Below are 18562 nucleotides of genomic sequence, written 5' to 3' on the forward strand. Positions count from 1 at the left end.
GACAGTCTATGTCTGGACCCATCTCCATGGTAACAAGATGGGCCAGCAGGGCCGGCCAGTACACAGGAAGACACAGACGAGGAAATCAATGAACAGACAGACAAAGCTGGGAGCAAAACCATGCCCATGAAGCTCGACTCACCATTTGATTTTGTTGTCTACAGGTCTCTATGTGGTCATGGTCATTTTCTTAGTTGAAGCATACAACAGGGTGACCTCCGGAACTGGATAAAAAAGGGACTCTACAACTACTATTGAATTGCTGTCATCAAACTCTTGATGACAGATTCTCAAAGGAGAATTTGAATACTTGGAAGCCCTTCTGACTGTGCACTTATGCATACATAAAAAAGCATGTGTGCATATTAAGTCATGGGCATTGCACTAGATAGTGATGGAGTACCATTACTTTGTTGGGGAAACCTCCTTCTCAAAGTTAGTTAGTATAGTTAGTTGGTGAGTGTGTGTGAATAAGAAGCCGTGTTTTATCTTTTGTTTTTATCGTGTCATCTTCCTTGTTTCCTCCTCTGTTACCTCCTTCCTCCTCCGTTTGGTCATCACAGTGAACACAAACAAACCTTTGCCTTTGTGTGTATTTGTATTTGTGTATGTGCATGCTCACTTGCATGTATATTGATGCCTCTGATGACAGTATCACTCTCTCCCTCCCAGCAAGCAGTGTGTTTTTGTTTACACTCCTTGGCCTCCCCCTGTCTGTCTCCTCTACTCTCTCAGGGTGAAGTTCTTACATCAGATCACTCAAAGCCTTTATAGCAAAGCTTTTGAAGCTTAGGACTCCCACCGTGGCCAAATATAGTAAACATGAATCCAGCAACTGTGTGTTCCTGCGTGCGTGCATGCGTGTGCATGTGTTCTCCTGTGTAAATGGCTCTGGGATAAAAATGTGTTTGTTATTGTTCCCAGCACTTCGCCTATAGACACCACTGCCAATTAAAGGGGAGGTTTTATGTGTTAAGAGCAGGAAGTGTTGTCGCGTGTGCCTGCACACCATTGGCTGCCCAGCTTCTACCATGTTTGTTCCCTGGGGAGTGAGTAACTCCAGCTCTTTGCTGCCACGCCTAAATGAAAGGTAAACACAGCACACCTTTGATCAGGCTTTGCATTTAAAACCCTTACTTTGTGTGTGCATATGTGAGGAAGCTGCAAGCATGCCTGCGTGTTTCATTTAGTGAGAAATAAGCTTCCAGGATGCTGTGGCCTCATCGTCGTCTCTTGTTGTTGAAATGTGAGTGAAATGCCTCCTTCTCTGGATCCCCACCATCTAGCCACCATGAAAACACAACAAGGCGTTGTATGAATGAAAGTGGGAGGGGCTGGCTGGCCTATGAAGACGGGCAGACAGATAGCGGGATAGATAGTGGTGAAAGGCAGGGTGAGGCTGTGGTGAGGAGGGATAGAGATGAGGACAGGGGAAGAGAAAGAAATGAATGAATGAGTGAGCTGACTGGAGTATGTTTGGTGTAGCACCTAGCTTGTATAGCAGGGGCTAAATGGGCAATACAGTAATAGTACTGCTGCATTAGTGGTGTTATTCTATTGTAGTACTCAATTTCACTATGGGATCAATAAACTTCTGTGAATCTTGAATCTGCTGAGACCACCATCAGTTAGAAATGGGAGAAGATCGGGGTAGATGTACTTGGGAAGAAAAAATAGAGGACAAATATACGATAAAATAAAACAGCCTAATGCAATTGATTGATTGACTGATTAATTGCAGTTACTAAATATGTATTAATATAACAGGTGCATTTAAACAGCTGTTGCCTATGGTTGTCTATTAAATAGATTTCATTGTCTTTGTTATGGCCTTTCTCCCATTCTATGGTCGTTGTTAATTACCCAAACCAGCAACAGTAGATTCATTTTCCACAGCATGCTCAATCCTTAGCTGTGTCTGCCCCAGCAGGGCCAGGGTTAACCCTGGGTGTCTCCTCCCCAACATGGAAGAGTCATTGAATGGCTGCCTCCCCCAGTCAGCAAACACATTGGCTGAAGCTGAGGGTGGATCTGGAGCTGGATAGGTACTCTGGCATGGATCCCCTGCTGGAGCTGGATCGGGGAGGTGTCTCAGCCCTCCCCAGCATTTACAATACACACACAGCAGACTGATGAGAGGGGGAGGGCTGGAGAAGAGCTGTGCATTTTTCTGTGAGTCAGAGAAGACTGTGTGCAGTGGTGAGTTTAGTAGTTCATAGTAAAGAAAATGCAGAGGAGTGACCTCTGAATGAACTACGGCAAAAGGTCAGAGTTTCTTTTTCCTGCATTACTCATACCCCTTTTCAACCAACATGAACTAGTTGCTAGTGCTGGGCTTATGCTACATCAAATTCAGGGATGGTTCAACTTGTTAACCAGTTGAAAAAATATTTTGCTTTTTCACAAGCTTTAGAACCACAATAGAGCCACGTCTTTATGTTTCTGTAAGCACAACAAGCATGCTGTTACAGTGTTTCTTCATAACTGTAATTATTGCTACCTAACAACGCTGACCTTCTGATTGTTATGTTGTCCTTTCTTAGCCTTTGCCTTTGGCCATATTACAAGCATCAGCTGCGCTGGTATTGAGCCCATATGCATATATGAACATCTAATCAATTATACATCAAATGTTACCTTTACAACAAAGCTTTACTTGGTCTTGTCCTTTACAATAACCCCTCCCCCAGCCCCCAAGAAAAGATGTTTTAATCAGGCAGCACAGTGGGCAACTTTCCCATGCAACAGGGTGTCCTAGTTGTATCCTAGGCAGTAAGAGGTCATGTTATGTCCTTGCTGAAGTGGCGTCCCATGAACGCTGTCTCACTTTGCCCTCATTGCACTTTTCAGTGTTGCAAACCGCTCTAAATGGTGACTCGTCCAATTTGATTGCTGCTTACAAATTATGATTGTGATTTATCTCTCTAATTTAGCTTTATCAAAGGTATCATTATTGAGAAACATGGTCTGAGACTGTGAACACTTGGGGTCATGAACGGTTAAGGCTCAGTTATGACCTTCATATTAATCTTTTTTCTTTTGTGGATTAATTAAATGAAAGGGTTAGATATTTGAAGCACTAGTTTCTGTTTTGTTGCTTTTAGCATGTTTTCTAATGTGTCTAGAAAGGGTGTAGCTGGGACAAGATGCTTTTGGTGTTATATTAAAGTGCATTTGGTAATAAATAAAAAAATGCTGCCATCTTGATTATTTTGTATGTGGATTCTAAACTAAAACAACTTCTGTAATTATTATTATTATTATTATTATTACGCAAATTATTTCCATGCACCATGCATTCAAACTCTTCATGCAAACATTTGATCTGTCAGAAAATGAGTTAAGTGTGTAAATGTAAATGTAAACACTTATTTAGCATCACTGCAAGTGACTCGGAGTAGAAATGAGCATTTTATTAGCTCCCTCCTCTCTGTGTCGATACACTGTCCGCACAGCAATGCTCCTCTGGACAGCAAGCAGACAGGCAACCTAGCTGACGTGAGAGATTGCTGGCATTAACAAACTTCCATACTCAGTTATACGCACAATAACATTTTCCTGAGTAAAACAAAAGTGAAGTTGTTTATTAAAGCGGCCATTACACAAGAATAAACTTGTATACAAATGATAATGTCAGCTTTCACCATAGTCTCCCATCCACTGTTAGTATGTGCTAGTAAGTTTGTTGTTGGATCATTTAACTGTTATGAAGATGCTTAAACTGACCGTTCTTTAACTCTTGTCGTGAAGGCCTGGTGTAGGTACACTCAAAACATACATGTGGCACCCTTGTTTCTCTGGGATCAGAGCCAACCACCAGGAGCACTGAGTTAAGGGAAATATATATGCCCACATGAGAAGGCAGGGATATTATTCTTTTCACCTGAACATTGTTAAGGTTTCTACATGCATATTGGATATTTTCTTTTTGTTTTATTTTTCTTTGCAGGGTGTTTGTGTGTGTGTTTTTTTGTGGTCACACTGCTCTTCTACTGGTCGTTAAAAATACAGACTTTGTGAACATGTTATGAAGGTACTAAAGCAGAGTCCACCAGTTTCTAATGTGATTGTAACCACCAATTTTTCTTTTCTCCTCTGTTTCTGCTTCTCCTCAGTGTGCTTAGACTGTAAGCATGGTGCTTGTAGCCTCCAGGGCCAGTGTTGCCATGACCAGTGCCTTGGCGGGTGTTCTGAACCAGGTAATGCAAGTAGCTGTGTGGCCTGCAGGAACCTCCAGCATGGGAACACCTGTGTAGAGATATGTCCTCCTGGATACTACGTTTTCAGGGGCTGGCGCTGTGTCAGCTTCTCTTTCTGCCAGGTTGGTAATAATTGTAATTGTAAAGGGGAACTTATATAATATTTTGCACACATGTAGATATAGTAGGCTTTTGTACTTGTAGAAATATGGATATTTAACATGTGCTGTTCTTATTTTTAAATCTAGGAACTCCACAACCAGTGTAAGCAGACTAAGAAATTGAACCAGGATCGGGAGTCAAGCTGCTATGAATATGTCATCCACAACGGGGCTTGTATTCCAGAGTGTCCTTCTGGATACACCACTGTAAACTCCACTACGTGAGTCTGCCTCACTCACTTTGTCTCTCACACAAGCACACACAACATTATTGCCACCATCAACACTGCTGCTACTGATAGTGGACCATCATTACATGATAGGAGACGTAACTGTCCCCCACAACAAATCATCAAACTCTGACTTTAGCAAGTGGATTTTCGTCAGTGAACATACTCAGTAACGTTTGAACACGAGAGATTATGGTGAGAACAAACTCTGCTGAGATATAGTTGTAAGATGTAGCAAAGATAAGTATAAAATACTGCCTACTCCACTATTCGCCTCTTTGTCCTTTGTCACCCTTGTGGCTTAGCTGCTGAAAACATTCAGGCTTGAAATTAAGTTGAGAGAGACATTGCAGAAAGTGAAAGGGATTATTTAAATCGTTTGAGATTTCATTGCCCATAATTTTTATTTGAATTTTAAAAAATGATCAGTTTTTTTCTTGACAGTCAATATATAAAACATACTAATAAACATAGTCTGTAATAGTTCATTGTCATTACCAGTAATTACTAGAATTAATTGTCGATATGTGGAGTGGAGTCAGAAAATGAGCAGCATACCATATGCATAGGCAGGTGTTGATAGATGTTATGTCAGTTGCTTTTAGTTTGCTACATTTGGTTTCTGAGTAGCACCAAAGATGTTTCCAAATGTGGGATGCAAATACACAATTTGATATGCAAATAACTACTTTAATCTCAGATACTGTAAACGAGTCCCTGGTATTTTCACAGCCTCCGTCACATTCTATTGTCAGTGATTATATAGCTGCATTAAGTCAAAATCTTACTATTCGGAGACATAAAGAAAATATAGTTGTCACAGCAGTATAGTATGAAAGTTATTTAAGCTTTAAGTATTTAAGTAAGTTTCTGTTGCACACATGAACCACCACCAACTCTGTCAGTATGTAGTAACATTTCTAATCATTCACCAGATCAGTTTGGAAACAGCCAACAAGAATGCATTGCAGAGAAATCATGTGACTGACTCTCCGTGCACCTATTAGCCAATTATTGTCCTATTAAATTAATTAGTAGGTTTTGCTAATGCTTTTTCAACCACTTGCCCTTCAGGCGAGTAGCTGAGATGTTTTACTTGCCTGATAGCTAAACTTGTCCAAAGTAGAAAATGTGGGTCTATTAGATAATAAATAAATTAAAACAGAGAGTTTGACAGTTATTATTATATTTTATTAACATACAAAACATTAAATAGTCAGGTAATGATAATATATAGTTTAAAATTTTCTATATTGTTATTTTTGTCTTCAGACAGGAGCATTTGTATTTAAAGTTCAAAATATATAAAGATTCAATGTTGTATACGTAAATTTTGTTTGAGAAGGCAGAAATACTACAAGGATGAAGTGATGTATAAATTCTGCTTTCAGATCATGGTAAAACCAGACAATGAGATGAACAGCAGAAAAAGTAACAAATTAAGTTTAAATGTCTATCTAACACATTATAGGATTCTAATACTGAAGGGCCTGATTCACAAATGTTATGTTTTGCAGCTTAAAACATTGGCATAACATCAGTATGATTAAAGGGAGTTTGAATAATAAATAATAAGAGACATAAAGGCATCCTTTTATTACATCTCTAAAAAATTTTTTATCCAAACTTTGATACTGTGAATTTATAGAGAAAATTTTAACGATAAAAAAATGTATCTTGCTCAAAACAATATGCTGATATATTTGCTGTTTTGTCTGTAGGTGCTTTTGTTTTTTACAGACATCTGTAAATAGAAGAGATATCTGTAGGTAGCATTTGTGTTGTAGATGGTTATTCATACTGTACAGGGTTTGACATTAACATTTGCCTCCTTGCCCGGGGCAAGTAAACACTATGATCGGCCAAGTGGAAAGCCTCATGCAGTTTCGTGAAAAAGTGAACAATAAATATGACAGTCTGTGGTGTTTCCCAAACATTATTACATACGACCCACACCGCTACAAATGAGTTAAAGTCTTATTTTAATGTAGGTTTGCAGCATGTTTAAACTTAAAGTATTTACAGTCTTTGATTTCAGGAGACTGAACCAGAAACCTGGCCCTTTTATTTTTCATTTGATGCTGTCCTAACCCCGTTTACAAACTTCACAATAAATTCATAAAGCATTAATACTGTGGATTCATTCTTCAAACGAAAATATCACCCTCTTTGAATAAGGAAAAACATTTGTCTTTTTAGCAAATGGTAGAAAATAATCATGGAGTAGCTTCACATTTTGCTGATCGCGTTAAAGACCTCTTTAAAGTAAAGGATTTTAACATTTTCACTGCATGGCTGAAAATCTTGTGCCAGGAAACGCTTGACTATGAAGTAGGTTATTTTACTATGAATAACCATCCCATAAACAACGTGCTACCTGCAGGTATCTCTCCACCTGTTGGTGCGTCACGTAGACAGTCTGCTTTTAACTGATATCTGTAACTACAAAATTCTGCAAATCAATTGTCAACTTCCTGATAAATTGTATCTTTAAATTCACAGTCAGAGATTAGGTTCCATTTAATTCATGTAAATTATGTTTTAGGCTGGTAAACATAATATTTGTCAGTCAGGCCTTTCAGTACTGTATTTGAATAGCTTGTTAAATATAAGATGTAAAAGTCAGACAACAGATGCTACATAAATGTGTCAGATACTATACAGTACACATTTAGTCAACATGTTATTTTCTTTTCTGTTGTTAACTCCCATTGTCTGGTTTTTATCATGACCTGTAATAGTCATGATAAGTATTTATGCTTCACTATAATACTGTAGTATTCCTGCTTTTTCAACCAACAAGAAAAAAAATTAAAATTATCCTTAAAATTATAATTTTAAGTTATTAAAAATAAATTATTTTAAACTTTAAATTATTTTGAACTTTTAATACAAAAGCTGACATCTGAAAACAATTTAATAATATATTCAAAACTAAAATCCCTTAATCACAGTCAATTTTACCCTAATATTAGTGGTTGACCCTTTCTACAAACTGAGCCACAACTTTTACCAGGTGCAATGTTTTCCCATCTGGTAAAAAATATTACAATGCCGACTTTATGGATATTGTTTATTAAATAAATTTTGATAGGCCAGACACAGATCACGTTTTGGAGAGCTGCTGTGTTTTGGTTGGGTTTTGGTCATTGAGGCAAAATAACGAGTAAGGTTTCATTTTAATAGTTAGCTTATCAGTCATATTTAAAATACTCTTAATGTATCATACTTCATGATATGTTTTATTGATGTCGAGAAAAGCTATTTTGCTACTAAATGGTAAACATGGCATAGCTAGACTGCTGTGTCAGTGTGACAGTTTAATATAAAGTACCCTAATTAATTTCAGTAGTTACAAAAATAGAAAACCCATATGTGATGGTCAATGGTGATACTGTGGCTGGGCAACAAAAATAAATCAATGTTTTAGAAACATTGCATCCAATTTTTTTACTTAAACAATTGGGCAACTGCTTTATCGAATTAAAAATGTACTTGTCCCGGGCAAGCGAGCAAGCGTTAATGTTGAGCCCTGATTAATAACCTGAGCTTAACTTCTCATTAAATCTGGATCATGATCTTGAGTTGAGTTTATACAAAATCCTTCCTGCGGGGTTGTACGGAGGTGTGACCATGTTTGTGTTTTAAAATGTAACCGTTACATAACCATCAGATAAAACCATTTGAATGTTCTCATTTACGTATTTTATTCTCACTAAAGCCACACCCTCTCATCTTACTCTCACTATGTCACTCTACCGCTGCTCTTGCTCTCAGCGAACTTACGGGGAGGGGACAAAAAAAAATGGTGTGTTTTAGGACACCGAAGGAAAAATTATACGGTTGGTTAAATGGCTGGTTCTTATTCTTCAAGTAAAAAAGGGAGTGGATTAGATGTAGGACAGGCAGTGAAATTTGGGCACAACATTACAAGAACAGCTTTCAGATCCCTTCGTACCTACCTGCAAGACAGACTGATCATGAACGTAACATCACTAAATCTAAAAATAATTTTTTGCCTAGACCCAACCTGCTCTTGCTTGGCTCACAGTTACAGTATGTCTGCATGTGTACCAAGCCAGGACATGACCTTATTACACACATTTTCTTTCAGAGGGGTAGTGGAACATCAGTGGTGTTCTTGTTGAGAAGGAGGAGTATTGCTAAATGAGCAGGACATGTATTTGTTTTGAAACTGCTCTTGTTTGTGTGCTTTCATAACACACACACACACACACACACACACACAATAATGAAGATGAAACATTGTCTTGCATAAAAGTGATGGATGAATTACTTATGTCTTGTTTTTAGCTGGGGTCAAATCTCATGCAACAGCTATCATGTCAGTCTAGTCTTAGTTTAAAAAACATTATCACATGCAAAGTCAAGTACATTTATTTGTTTCACATAAAGATGTTTGGTAAGAAAGAGGAGAAAATTAGACAGAGGGAAATGTTTAAGTTCACAGCCATTCATGTCTGTGTTTGATTGGTGGTGTTTATGTGTCTCTGGTACACCTGTGTATATGTTTGTGTGTACGTACATGCATTTGGTAGTTTATGTGTGCAGAATGTGTTTCTGACTACGTTAGCCCGTTCCCAGGAAAATGTTGGGTTTGGTTACTTTTTCCAGGTGCAGACTTGTGCAGTGTCCAGTAAGAGAGAGGTGTATGATGTATAGAGGTATTTATTTGGTAAATAACACTTTTCAGGTCTAAAGAACTTTTCGCACAACCAGCAGAGATGATAAAGTCACTTAGACCCAAGATGACTTTGTGTGTGTGTGTGTGTCTGTGTGTGTGTGTGTGAGAGAGAGAGAAAAAGAGAGACTTTGATGTTGCCAGTCTGCGGGGATTATCAGGTACCTAGAGAGGAACCAAAAATTTCTTTAGGTCTCACCTAGTTATCGTGAAATATAAGCACAATGGAATCTTTTATATGCTTGCATGTTTGTGTGTGCATGCGTATGTGCATGTGTACATGTGGTTGGCTATTAATGTGATAAATAAGACTTTACCATTTGAATTCTCTTGCAATTGCAACATTATTGCCTCTGTCTGTTTATGTGTATGTATTTTGCTGCTATGGTTTGGTTATAGCAAGAACAAACGTCATTACAGTGGGTTAGTCTGGCAGAAGCTACACCCAGACAAACGCACACATGCCCAGACAGTTAGACGACACACTTCATATAAATCACACACACACACACACACACACACACACACACACACACACACACACACACACACACACAATAAAGATGGACAAAGATTTATGCTTATGCTGTTATGCTTTGAGGCTTGATATAACTGAGTAGTTACCAAACTGATTATATTAAAAAAAATTAAAGTATGTTTAAAGTATTTGGCATACTTTAAGCATATAGTCTGTTCAGTATCTTCAATTGGGCTACTTTTTCTGTGTTATTTACTTTCAGACATACTCTTTACATACTCTCATGCTCTTTATATCTTGCTCTTATAAATATCTGATGTATAAAGAGTTTTCTCATCTTTCCTGGATGCTATGAAAGCACAGCAGTACAGCATTGTGTGTGTGACTGTGTATCTGTTTCCGCCAGACCTGGGTCCAAAACCAAACCAGAACGCCAGCTGCAGCCTCTGTTCCAGATGGTTCTAGCAGATTCTGGAGTTTAAGTCATAGAGTTCAGCTGGACAGATCAACACTGTCTCTTTAAGAGCTGCCTTTGGACCCAGCCTGTCTGCTTGTGTGCCTGTGTTTTTAGTACAGCAGCTCAAAACATCCTCTCTTTCTACATTGCAACTAGAGCGTTACTTTTGAGAAGCTGAGTATAAGATTTTCCATGTGGTAGAAAAGAGAGAGAGACAAAATACACTGCCATTCTTGTCACTGTTGTTTGGGAGAGATCATTAGGTTTTAAAGTAGGTTTCCATGTACTTCAGGCTTAGAGAGGGGAAACAATGATTTGTTCCCTGGTTTGAGCTTGAAAGGCGTAGGTGTGTAATGGGAAGTTTGGCTCTTTTAGGGTTGAGAATTAGACACCAGACAAAGGATCACAGCAGCACCTGTGGGAATCAGTATTGAATGTCTTTATGGTGTTTATGGCATGGCCTGGTTGTTTAAGGGGGAGATAGATAGAGGGATGATTTGGATGAGTGTGGATTTATGGAGGCTAAGTTAAAAACAACACAATCAAAATAAAAGTCATTCTTTTTTTATTCAGTGAGTAATAAATAAATTATTGATGTTTGTCAGTCGCAATTTTCTTAATGTTATATGAAAGTTAACTTGCTCTGGTACTGGAAATGGTCACATGGTAAAACGAGTCACAGAATATATCATAGTACTCCCAGAAGATTGAGGAAGAGCACTTCATTCTCAAGTAAAAAAAGTTACTTACTTTAACATGTGGGATGGTAGATAAATATTTGCCGTTCCTCCTTCACCTTCTGCAAATATTACATTTTGCAGTTGTTTTGTTGACTTTGGAACATGAATGTTTTAAAGGACCTTGTAAATTTTGAGTTGACCTAACATGTTTGTTTACAACAGTTTTCAGGTGTTTGTGCACATCATGAGGCTTCTTTTTTGCCAATAAGAGGTAAAAGAGCCTATACTAAACTGAGAATAATAACACAATATTTATTAAGTGATTTATGTTTTGCTGTTGAGCTTAATTGATGGGATAAAATTAACATTGGCTATCCCAACCCATCTGTAACAGCCAAACAACAATTTCTGTGTGAGACAGACATTTCTGGTCAGGGATGTCAATGCTGGAAGTGGAATCAAACAGAGGGATTATGTTCTTTCAAGAGGCTTCAAGAATGCTAATTTATGAATGAAGTGTTGGGTGTTGTGTGTACTCAACTACTTGCTAAACAAGGCCTGGCTATTGTGAATGAGTTTCCTGAAAGGCAGCACTACAGGGCCTCGTTTCTCAGTGTATGTGATTACGTGCGCAAGCACATGTTTGCAGCTAGAGGAACCACTTATAGAGCTGAGAGAGAGAGAAACAGAGGACTGCCTGTTGGGAACTGCAGCTGGTCTTTCAGTGACATTGTTTATGTTGTCTGTAGTTGTGTTTCGTTGTTTATTTTCGTGTGCTAATACAAAGCAATGAATCTCGATGTGGATGAGGGATTGCGTAATCTAATTGTACTCCTACCAGCCTATTGATTCTTTAAGGGAATTAACAAATTAATTGAAGGAATTATACAGATAATCCTCTCATTACACCTGCATAATTGTCTCTCTTTTGAGTTGACTGCTTTGAGAAAGTCTACACTCACTTCACAGTAAAGTTGGTTGTTTAAGCACAGATTTCATACATCTGGCTGTCACTTTGGTCACTGGAAAAATCAAATAAAGGAAACAATATCTAGGAAAAGGGGAACAGAACTGAATACTTTGAACAAAATATAAAAAGAATAAGAACATCTAGAACTCTTACTCAAACTGTCTGCATAAAAAACTCTGAATAGATCTCACTGAGTAAATGAAATGTTAAATCATTCACATTCTTCTAAACTGAATTAGAGCAACAGAATCAGCCTTGTTCTTAGAAATTGTCATCATTGTGTTTCTGCCTCATGCCATTCAGTTTAAATCCATTGAATCTCTGATATCTGCACATATTAATTTTGAAATAATTGTGACTTGCTTATCCATCTGCATCATTATTGTTTTGCACCAGTAGTGCTGCATTAAATGACCCATTGGCATTTTTTTTCTCATTCGCTAGGATGTTAATTTTGATGTTTAAGGTCCTTATCTTTGTGTGTGTGTGTGTGTGTGTGTGTGTGTGTGTGTGTGTGTGTGTGTGTGTGTGTATGTTCGTGTGGGGGGCTGTCTGTGTGTGCAGGTTGACCTGTTCGCCATGTGCAGGCCTGTGTCCTAAACTGTGTATGGGAAATAAGATAATTGACTCCGTAACTTCAGCCCAGGCCTTGAGAGGCTGCACTGTTCTCCACGGCAACATGATCATCAAGATTCGAGGAGGGAGTGAGTACTGTTACACCGCACCACCTGCTGGACCTCCTGTGGAGGCTCTGGTTCTCTACTGTTATTGTTTCCTTCTTCCTCCACCTTTAAGGTTTTTTTGTTTGCTTTTCTCTCTTCATCAGAATTCAAAGGGGGCATGACAAATAGTTGTATTGCTATTATTGTGAGCATAATTGCAATTACAATACAGAGACCAATGGTATGATAGTCCTTATCTTTGCTGGTTCTATGTTTTCCCACTACAACTCCAAACTGTCTTACCTGCCATTCAAGGCTTGACATTAGGGCTTTTTAGACCACTTCAGAATAATTGTTAAAAGTTGGGCAACTGTGGCTCAGCTGGTAGAAAGGGTTGTCCAATAATATCAGGGTCAGAAAGCATCATTCCTATGATTCAGGGATTTTAGTTCTGAACCAATTGCTGAATTTGTTGTCATATGTGAGCTTTTGCATTTAAAGTTAAAGAAGCTAATGGATTTAATTTTGTATAAGTAGTTTTTTTGATTGAAAAGGCAGAAATGCTATTGTTAAAGCGAAGCAAAAATACTACAGGTCATGATAAAACAAAAGAATGACATGATCAGCAGAAATAAATTACATGTTGATTAAATGTGTATCTGACACATATCAGACTACAGACTAATATCTGTAGTCTGACATACACTTCATATTTAACAAGCAAATTGGTCAATATACTAAAGGTCCTGATTCACAATTACATGTTGCAGTTTAAACATTGACATGACATCAGTGAGAGTAAAGGGCCTTTGAATAATGCATATTAATCTAAATTGGATATGGCTAGTTATCAAGGACAATAAACAGATTACTGATATTTTTATATATTATACAGATGGAAATATCCAAACATTGCTTTAACTTTTAATTTATACCAGGGATTGAAATTAAGCATTTCAGACCACTTCCATTTCGAGCAAGAAGCTGAGAAGCTAAAAAATAAAATGACCCAGTCTCTGGTTTCCCTAAAATGAGAGATTTTTGACACACTAAGATTGAACACGTTGTGCATAGCTTCACAGCGAAATACAATTTTAACTTTAATTATTTGTCATGGGGTGACCCATATAAATCAATGCTTGGGAAACACTGTGGACATATTAAATTTTCACTTGCCCTATCGGGAAATTCATGACGCATTCGACTTACCTGGTTACAGAGTTTAATTGCCCCAGACAAGCGGAACAAGTGTTAATGTCGTGCTTTGTCATGCTAAACTGTTTTTTTAAAGAAAATAAAATAAACCCCTATAGTCAAATTAAAATTTACTTTTAACAACATAAACAAAGAAGTAGTCTACAGGGACAAACAGTGGGGATAGGTAAGATTCTTTATATCACACAATCTTCTTTCTGCACTCTTTTTGAATCTCTCACAAAGTCTCTGTCATGGATGACCTATACTGTTTTGTCCCTGAACACACCTCATACATAGCTGTTTTTTTGACAGAAGCAGATACTATGTTGTGTTATGTTGGTGTAAACCCCATGCACAAAGGTGAATGACAGGTTAACTTTCCACAAGGAGAAAATATCCCCAACAAGTAGCGCTTTGAGTTTTGAGGTACACAGAAATATTCACTTGGCTATTCGATTAGCTTGTCGATAAGCATCTGTCACTCACTCAAACATCCGTCCAAACAATGATTGGCAGAATATACCCTTTGCTTTCTTACCTTTCTACTTGAGAGTAAGCCACTTCTTTTCTCAGATTGCTATTTTATTTTGGCTACACAGAAAACCGTTTTTTTTTTGTTTGTTTGGTTTTTTTACGTTCATTCTGATCTGTCAACTAAATGCATTATATGATGCTCTACAAAACATCTGGGTGCTTGAACTTTATGTGAATTGTCCCATTATTTATTAAACTAAACTGCAAACGTTTGCACTTAGATAATCCAACAGCCCGAAACCCTGATTGCAACCACGTTTACATTAATCTTCCAGCACCTACTTTTGAGTTTAGTCATTTAGGTTCTCTTTCTGCTTTGTGGTTCAAATGTATGCCTTTGATATGACCATCACATTTCCATCAGGTCATCACTTAGTAGTTATCTATCTGACCAACTTTCTTTGTCCTTGCAGATAACATAGCTGCTGAGTTAGAAGCTAGTTTGGGCCAGATTGAGGAAATCACAGGCTACCTGACCATTCGCAGAGCCTATGCCTTGGTTTCGCTCTCCTTTCTGCGCAAACTGCACATCATTAGAGGGGAGCAACTTGAGGCAGAGTAAGTCTTCTCTTTTCAATGTACATACATGTATATAATTTACATAAATATTGTATCCTACATTGTGTTAAAATGTAGTTTCTCTTTACTCTCTGTATTTCTCAGTATGTATGCATTCTATGCCCTGGATAACCAGAACCTTCGTGAACTGTGGGACTGGTCTAAGCACAACCTCACCATCCAGCATGGTCGTACGTTTTTCCACTACAACTCCAAACTGTGCATGTCTGAAATCAGAAAGATGGAGGAAGTAACGGGAACGAAGGGACGCAACCAAAAAAATGACATTGCTGTACGCAACAATGGGGACCAAGCCTCCTGTAAGATGACCAGAATGTCAGACCTCAGATTGCTATTTAATGTTTATGGAATCAATAATCCTTAATTTCTCTTCCTTGCTGGGTATTTAAAATTTCTTTTTAAGCCTTTGCAGATGCTGTTTTTGCCCCTTTGTTTTGAACTAATTTTATTGTTTTGGTTTAATTGTAAAATACATGTTGGAACATTTTTTTAATTTAAGTGTCTGATTGGATTTACAGTAATATTGGAAGAAAGAAAACTCGATAGAGTCTATTTCACATATGAACTCTGAACAATGCCAGAAGAAATTTGCCTCAGACATTGTACGGAGTTGCCTTTGAAAAATATAACACACGGTGGGAGATCGTCTGAGTGAGAAGTGTCCTCACAGGAGAAACTCCATTTGATGCCAGTGTGCACAATTTAACACAATATTGAAAACTTGGAAAGAGTATTTTGTGTACAGCACATCAGAGCTATGCATCTAAAAAAAAACAAAAAACGGTTATATCACTAGACTACAGTGGCACTTGAGTAATAGAAATGTCATCAACATGCCCATTTGTTCACTTTAAATCCTCAGGACAGTTCGGGACAGAGCAGGGTTCTGCACGTACAAGCTCACACACATAATACAGACTTTTTACTAGGGGCTCGCAGGATACCGCCTGGATAATGTCTGGAGCATCTCACCCAGACATTTGTGTTCTCACATACAGCCCTTTTGGACAAAGTCAGGATAATGTCAGGATTCTAGTGCATGTGGTAAAGGGGGATAGGACATCTCTCCTCAATGTGTTGAGGTTTTTGCAAGTCAAAGATTTATGTTTGTAAAAAAATTAAGAAGACATTTATAGGAATCCTGTTTATTTCTTTGATGTTATAATGTTATTTTCTGTACCTCAACGTCAGCAGGTTGACTACTGCCTGCTTTTGTTCCTTAGGTGAGACCAAGCTGCTGAAATTCACCATGATAAAGACCAAATCAAATATGATTATGTTGAAGTGGGAGCCCTTCTGGCCCTTAGACTTCAGAGACCTGCTGGGCTTTATGGTACTCTACAAAGAGGCGTAAGTATGTGACAGAAATCACAGCATTTGTTCGTACCATTGCCCAAATAAAATGCCAATCAATAGTTGATTAAAATTAAAATAATGTGATTGACCTCACTTGATATCACAGTTTCCTAAAATAGTTGTCACTCAAATGTTTTACATTTTGGACTTTGACTTGATTGAAATGCAGTTTGAAAACCCATAGAAGCAACATATATTAACATTTAGAATCACTGTCTGCGAAGCTATTTTGGACTCTGACTTTAACTTTGAATGTCATGTCACTAACTAAACCATGTCACTTTCTTTCTGTGTACTTCAGGCCATATAAGAATGTGACAGAGTTTGATGGACAGGATGCGTGTGGCTCCAATAGCTGGGCAATTGCTGATGTCGATCCACCATCCCGTTCCACAGATGTCAAAAAGGCAGAGGATCCAGGGTACCTGATTCGACCACTGAAGCCATGGACCCAGTATGCCATCATGGTGAAAACTCAGCTATCTGCATCTGATGAGCACCAGGTTAATGGAGCAAAGAGTGAGATCATCTATGTCCGAACCAGCGCCTCCAGTAAGTTACCCCACTTAAAAACACACATATTTCAGGACAATTTGTATACTGTATGCACTTGGTTTTGGACATTTGATGTGATGCATAAAAAACTAAATAAAATCCATTAAATATGTGACTTTTCAAAGGGATGGTGAAGATGGATATATAGAACCACAATTTGAAACCTATGGATCATGTCACCTCTTCAGAAGTCCATGCTAGTATTCAAACTAGCTTCATGTGCTAGTGAGACAAGGAAATATGGTTCTCTTAAAGTGCGTTTTAAAGCGCGTTAGAAATCAAATCACTTCCCAAAGGTTTATAGAATAATATATACAGTGCATTGAGAAAGTATTTGCTTAACTTTTTCCACATTTTGTTATGCTACAGCCTTATTCCAAAATGGAACAAATTCTTTATTTTCCTCAAAATTCTACAAACAATACACCATAATGACAACGTGAAATAAGTTTGTAACACTCAATATTGAGCTGTGGTGCTTCCTGTTTCCACTGATCATCTTAAAAATGTTTCTACAACCTGATTGGAGTCCAACTGTGGCAAATTCAGTTGATTGGCCTTGATATGGAAAAGCATACACCTGTCTATATAAGGTCCCACAGTTAACAGTACATGTAAGAGCACAAACTAAGCCATGAAGTCCAAGGAATTGTCTGTAGACCTCCGAGACAGGATTGTATTGAGGCACAGATACAGAAAAATGAAGGTATTGAAGGTCCCAATGAGCACAGTGGCCTCTATCATCTGTAAATGGAAGAAGTTTGGAAACACCAAGTGTTTTCCTAGAGCGGCCTAGCCGGCCAAACTGAGTTATTGAGAGAGACGGACCTTAGTCAGGGAGATGACCAAGAACCCGATGGTCTGAAAGAGCTCCAGCATTTCGCTGTGGAGAGAGGAGAACCTTCCAGAAGAAAAACTATCTCTGCAGCACTCCACCAATCAGGCCTCTATGGTAGAGTGGCCAGATGGAAACCACTCCTCAGTAAAAGGCACATGACAGCCCGCCTGAATGACTCTCAGACCATGAGAAACAAGGATTGAAACAAAGACGATAAAGAAGGCAAAGATTGAATTCTCAGACTTGAACTTGATTGAACATCTCTGGAGATATCTGAAAATGACTGTGCTCCTGATGGAGCTTGAGAGGTACTGCAAAGAAGAATGGGAGAAACTGGCCAAAAATAGGTGTGCCAACCTTTTAGCGTCAAACTCAAAAAGACTTGAGGCTGTAATTGGTGCTATAGGTGCTTCAACAAAGAATTAAGCAAAAGCTTTGAATACTTATTTACATGTGATTTGTTATGTTTTTTTTTTATTTTCAATAAACGTGCAAAGATTTCATTAGTTTTCAAATATAATGATTTTACATAAGGCTGTAACATATGAATACTTTCTGGATGTACTGTAGAACTATAACAAAATTATGTTGTGCTTCATTCCAATAAAGGTTAGTAAAGCAGCAAAATAATTACCATTAATCTACCAAGAGTGTGAACTTGTACAAATGTGATTGGCTGATCTGGATTCCTACTGCACAGTGGGACTTCACTCCATTCACATGAGCAAGAGTGCTAAGGATACAATATAATACCGGTGCAGTCCTGAGTTTTGTGTTCCTTTTTCCCTTTTAGAACCTTCAGTGCCTCTGGACCCCATCTCGTCCTCCAACTCCTCCTCGCAGATCATCCTGAAGTGGAAGCCTCCCACAAGTCCCAATGGCAACATCACACACTACCGAGTCATCTGCCGTAAGCAGCCTGAAGACAGTGACCTCTACAAGTTCGACTACTGCCTCCAGGGTT

At 38.2% G+C, this 18562-nt stretch overlaps 1 protein-coding gene across 1 annotated transcript in view; it reads left to right on the forward strand.

Moving 5' to 3' along the window:
• insrb (insulin receptor b) overlaps positions 1-18562 on the forward strand; it is an 83198-nt gene that overhangs the window by 47451 nt on the left and 17185 nt on the right. Inside the window, exons 3-10 of the mRNA XM_067512028.1 lie at positions 4116-4321; positions 4448-4581; positions 12442-12581; positions 14684-14828; positions 14934-15148; positions 16073-16199; positions 16507-16757; positions 18392-18559. Coding sequence (XP_067368129.1) covers positions 4116-4321; positions 4448-4581; positions 12442-12581; positions 14684-14828; positions 14934-15148; positions 16073-16199; positions 16507-16757; positions 18392-18559 — 1386 coding nt within the window. The remainder of the gene's footprint in view (positions 1-4115; positions 4322-4447; positions 4582-12441; positions 12582-14683; positions 14829-14933; positions 15149-16072; positions 16200-16506; positions 16758-18391; positions 18560-18562) is intronic.

Source organism: Channa argus, chromosome 8, assembly GCF_033026475.1.
Source record: "Channa argus isolate prfri chromosome 8, Channa argus male v1.0, whole genome shotgun sequence".
Lineage (NCBI taxonomy): Eukaryota > Metazoa > Chordata > Actinopteri > Anabantiformes > Channidae > Channa > Channa argus.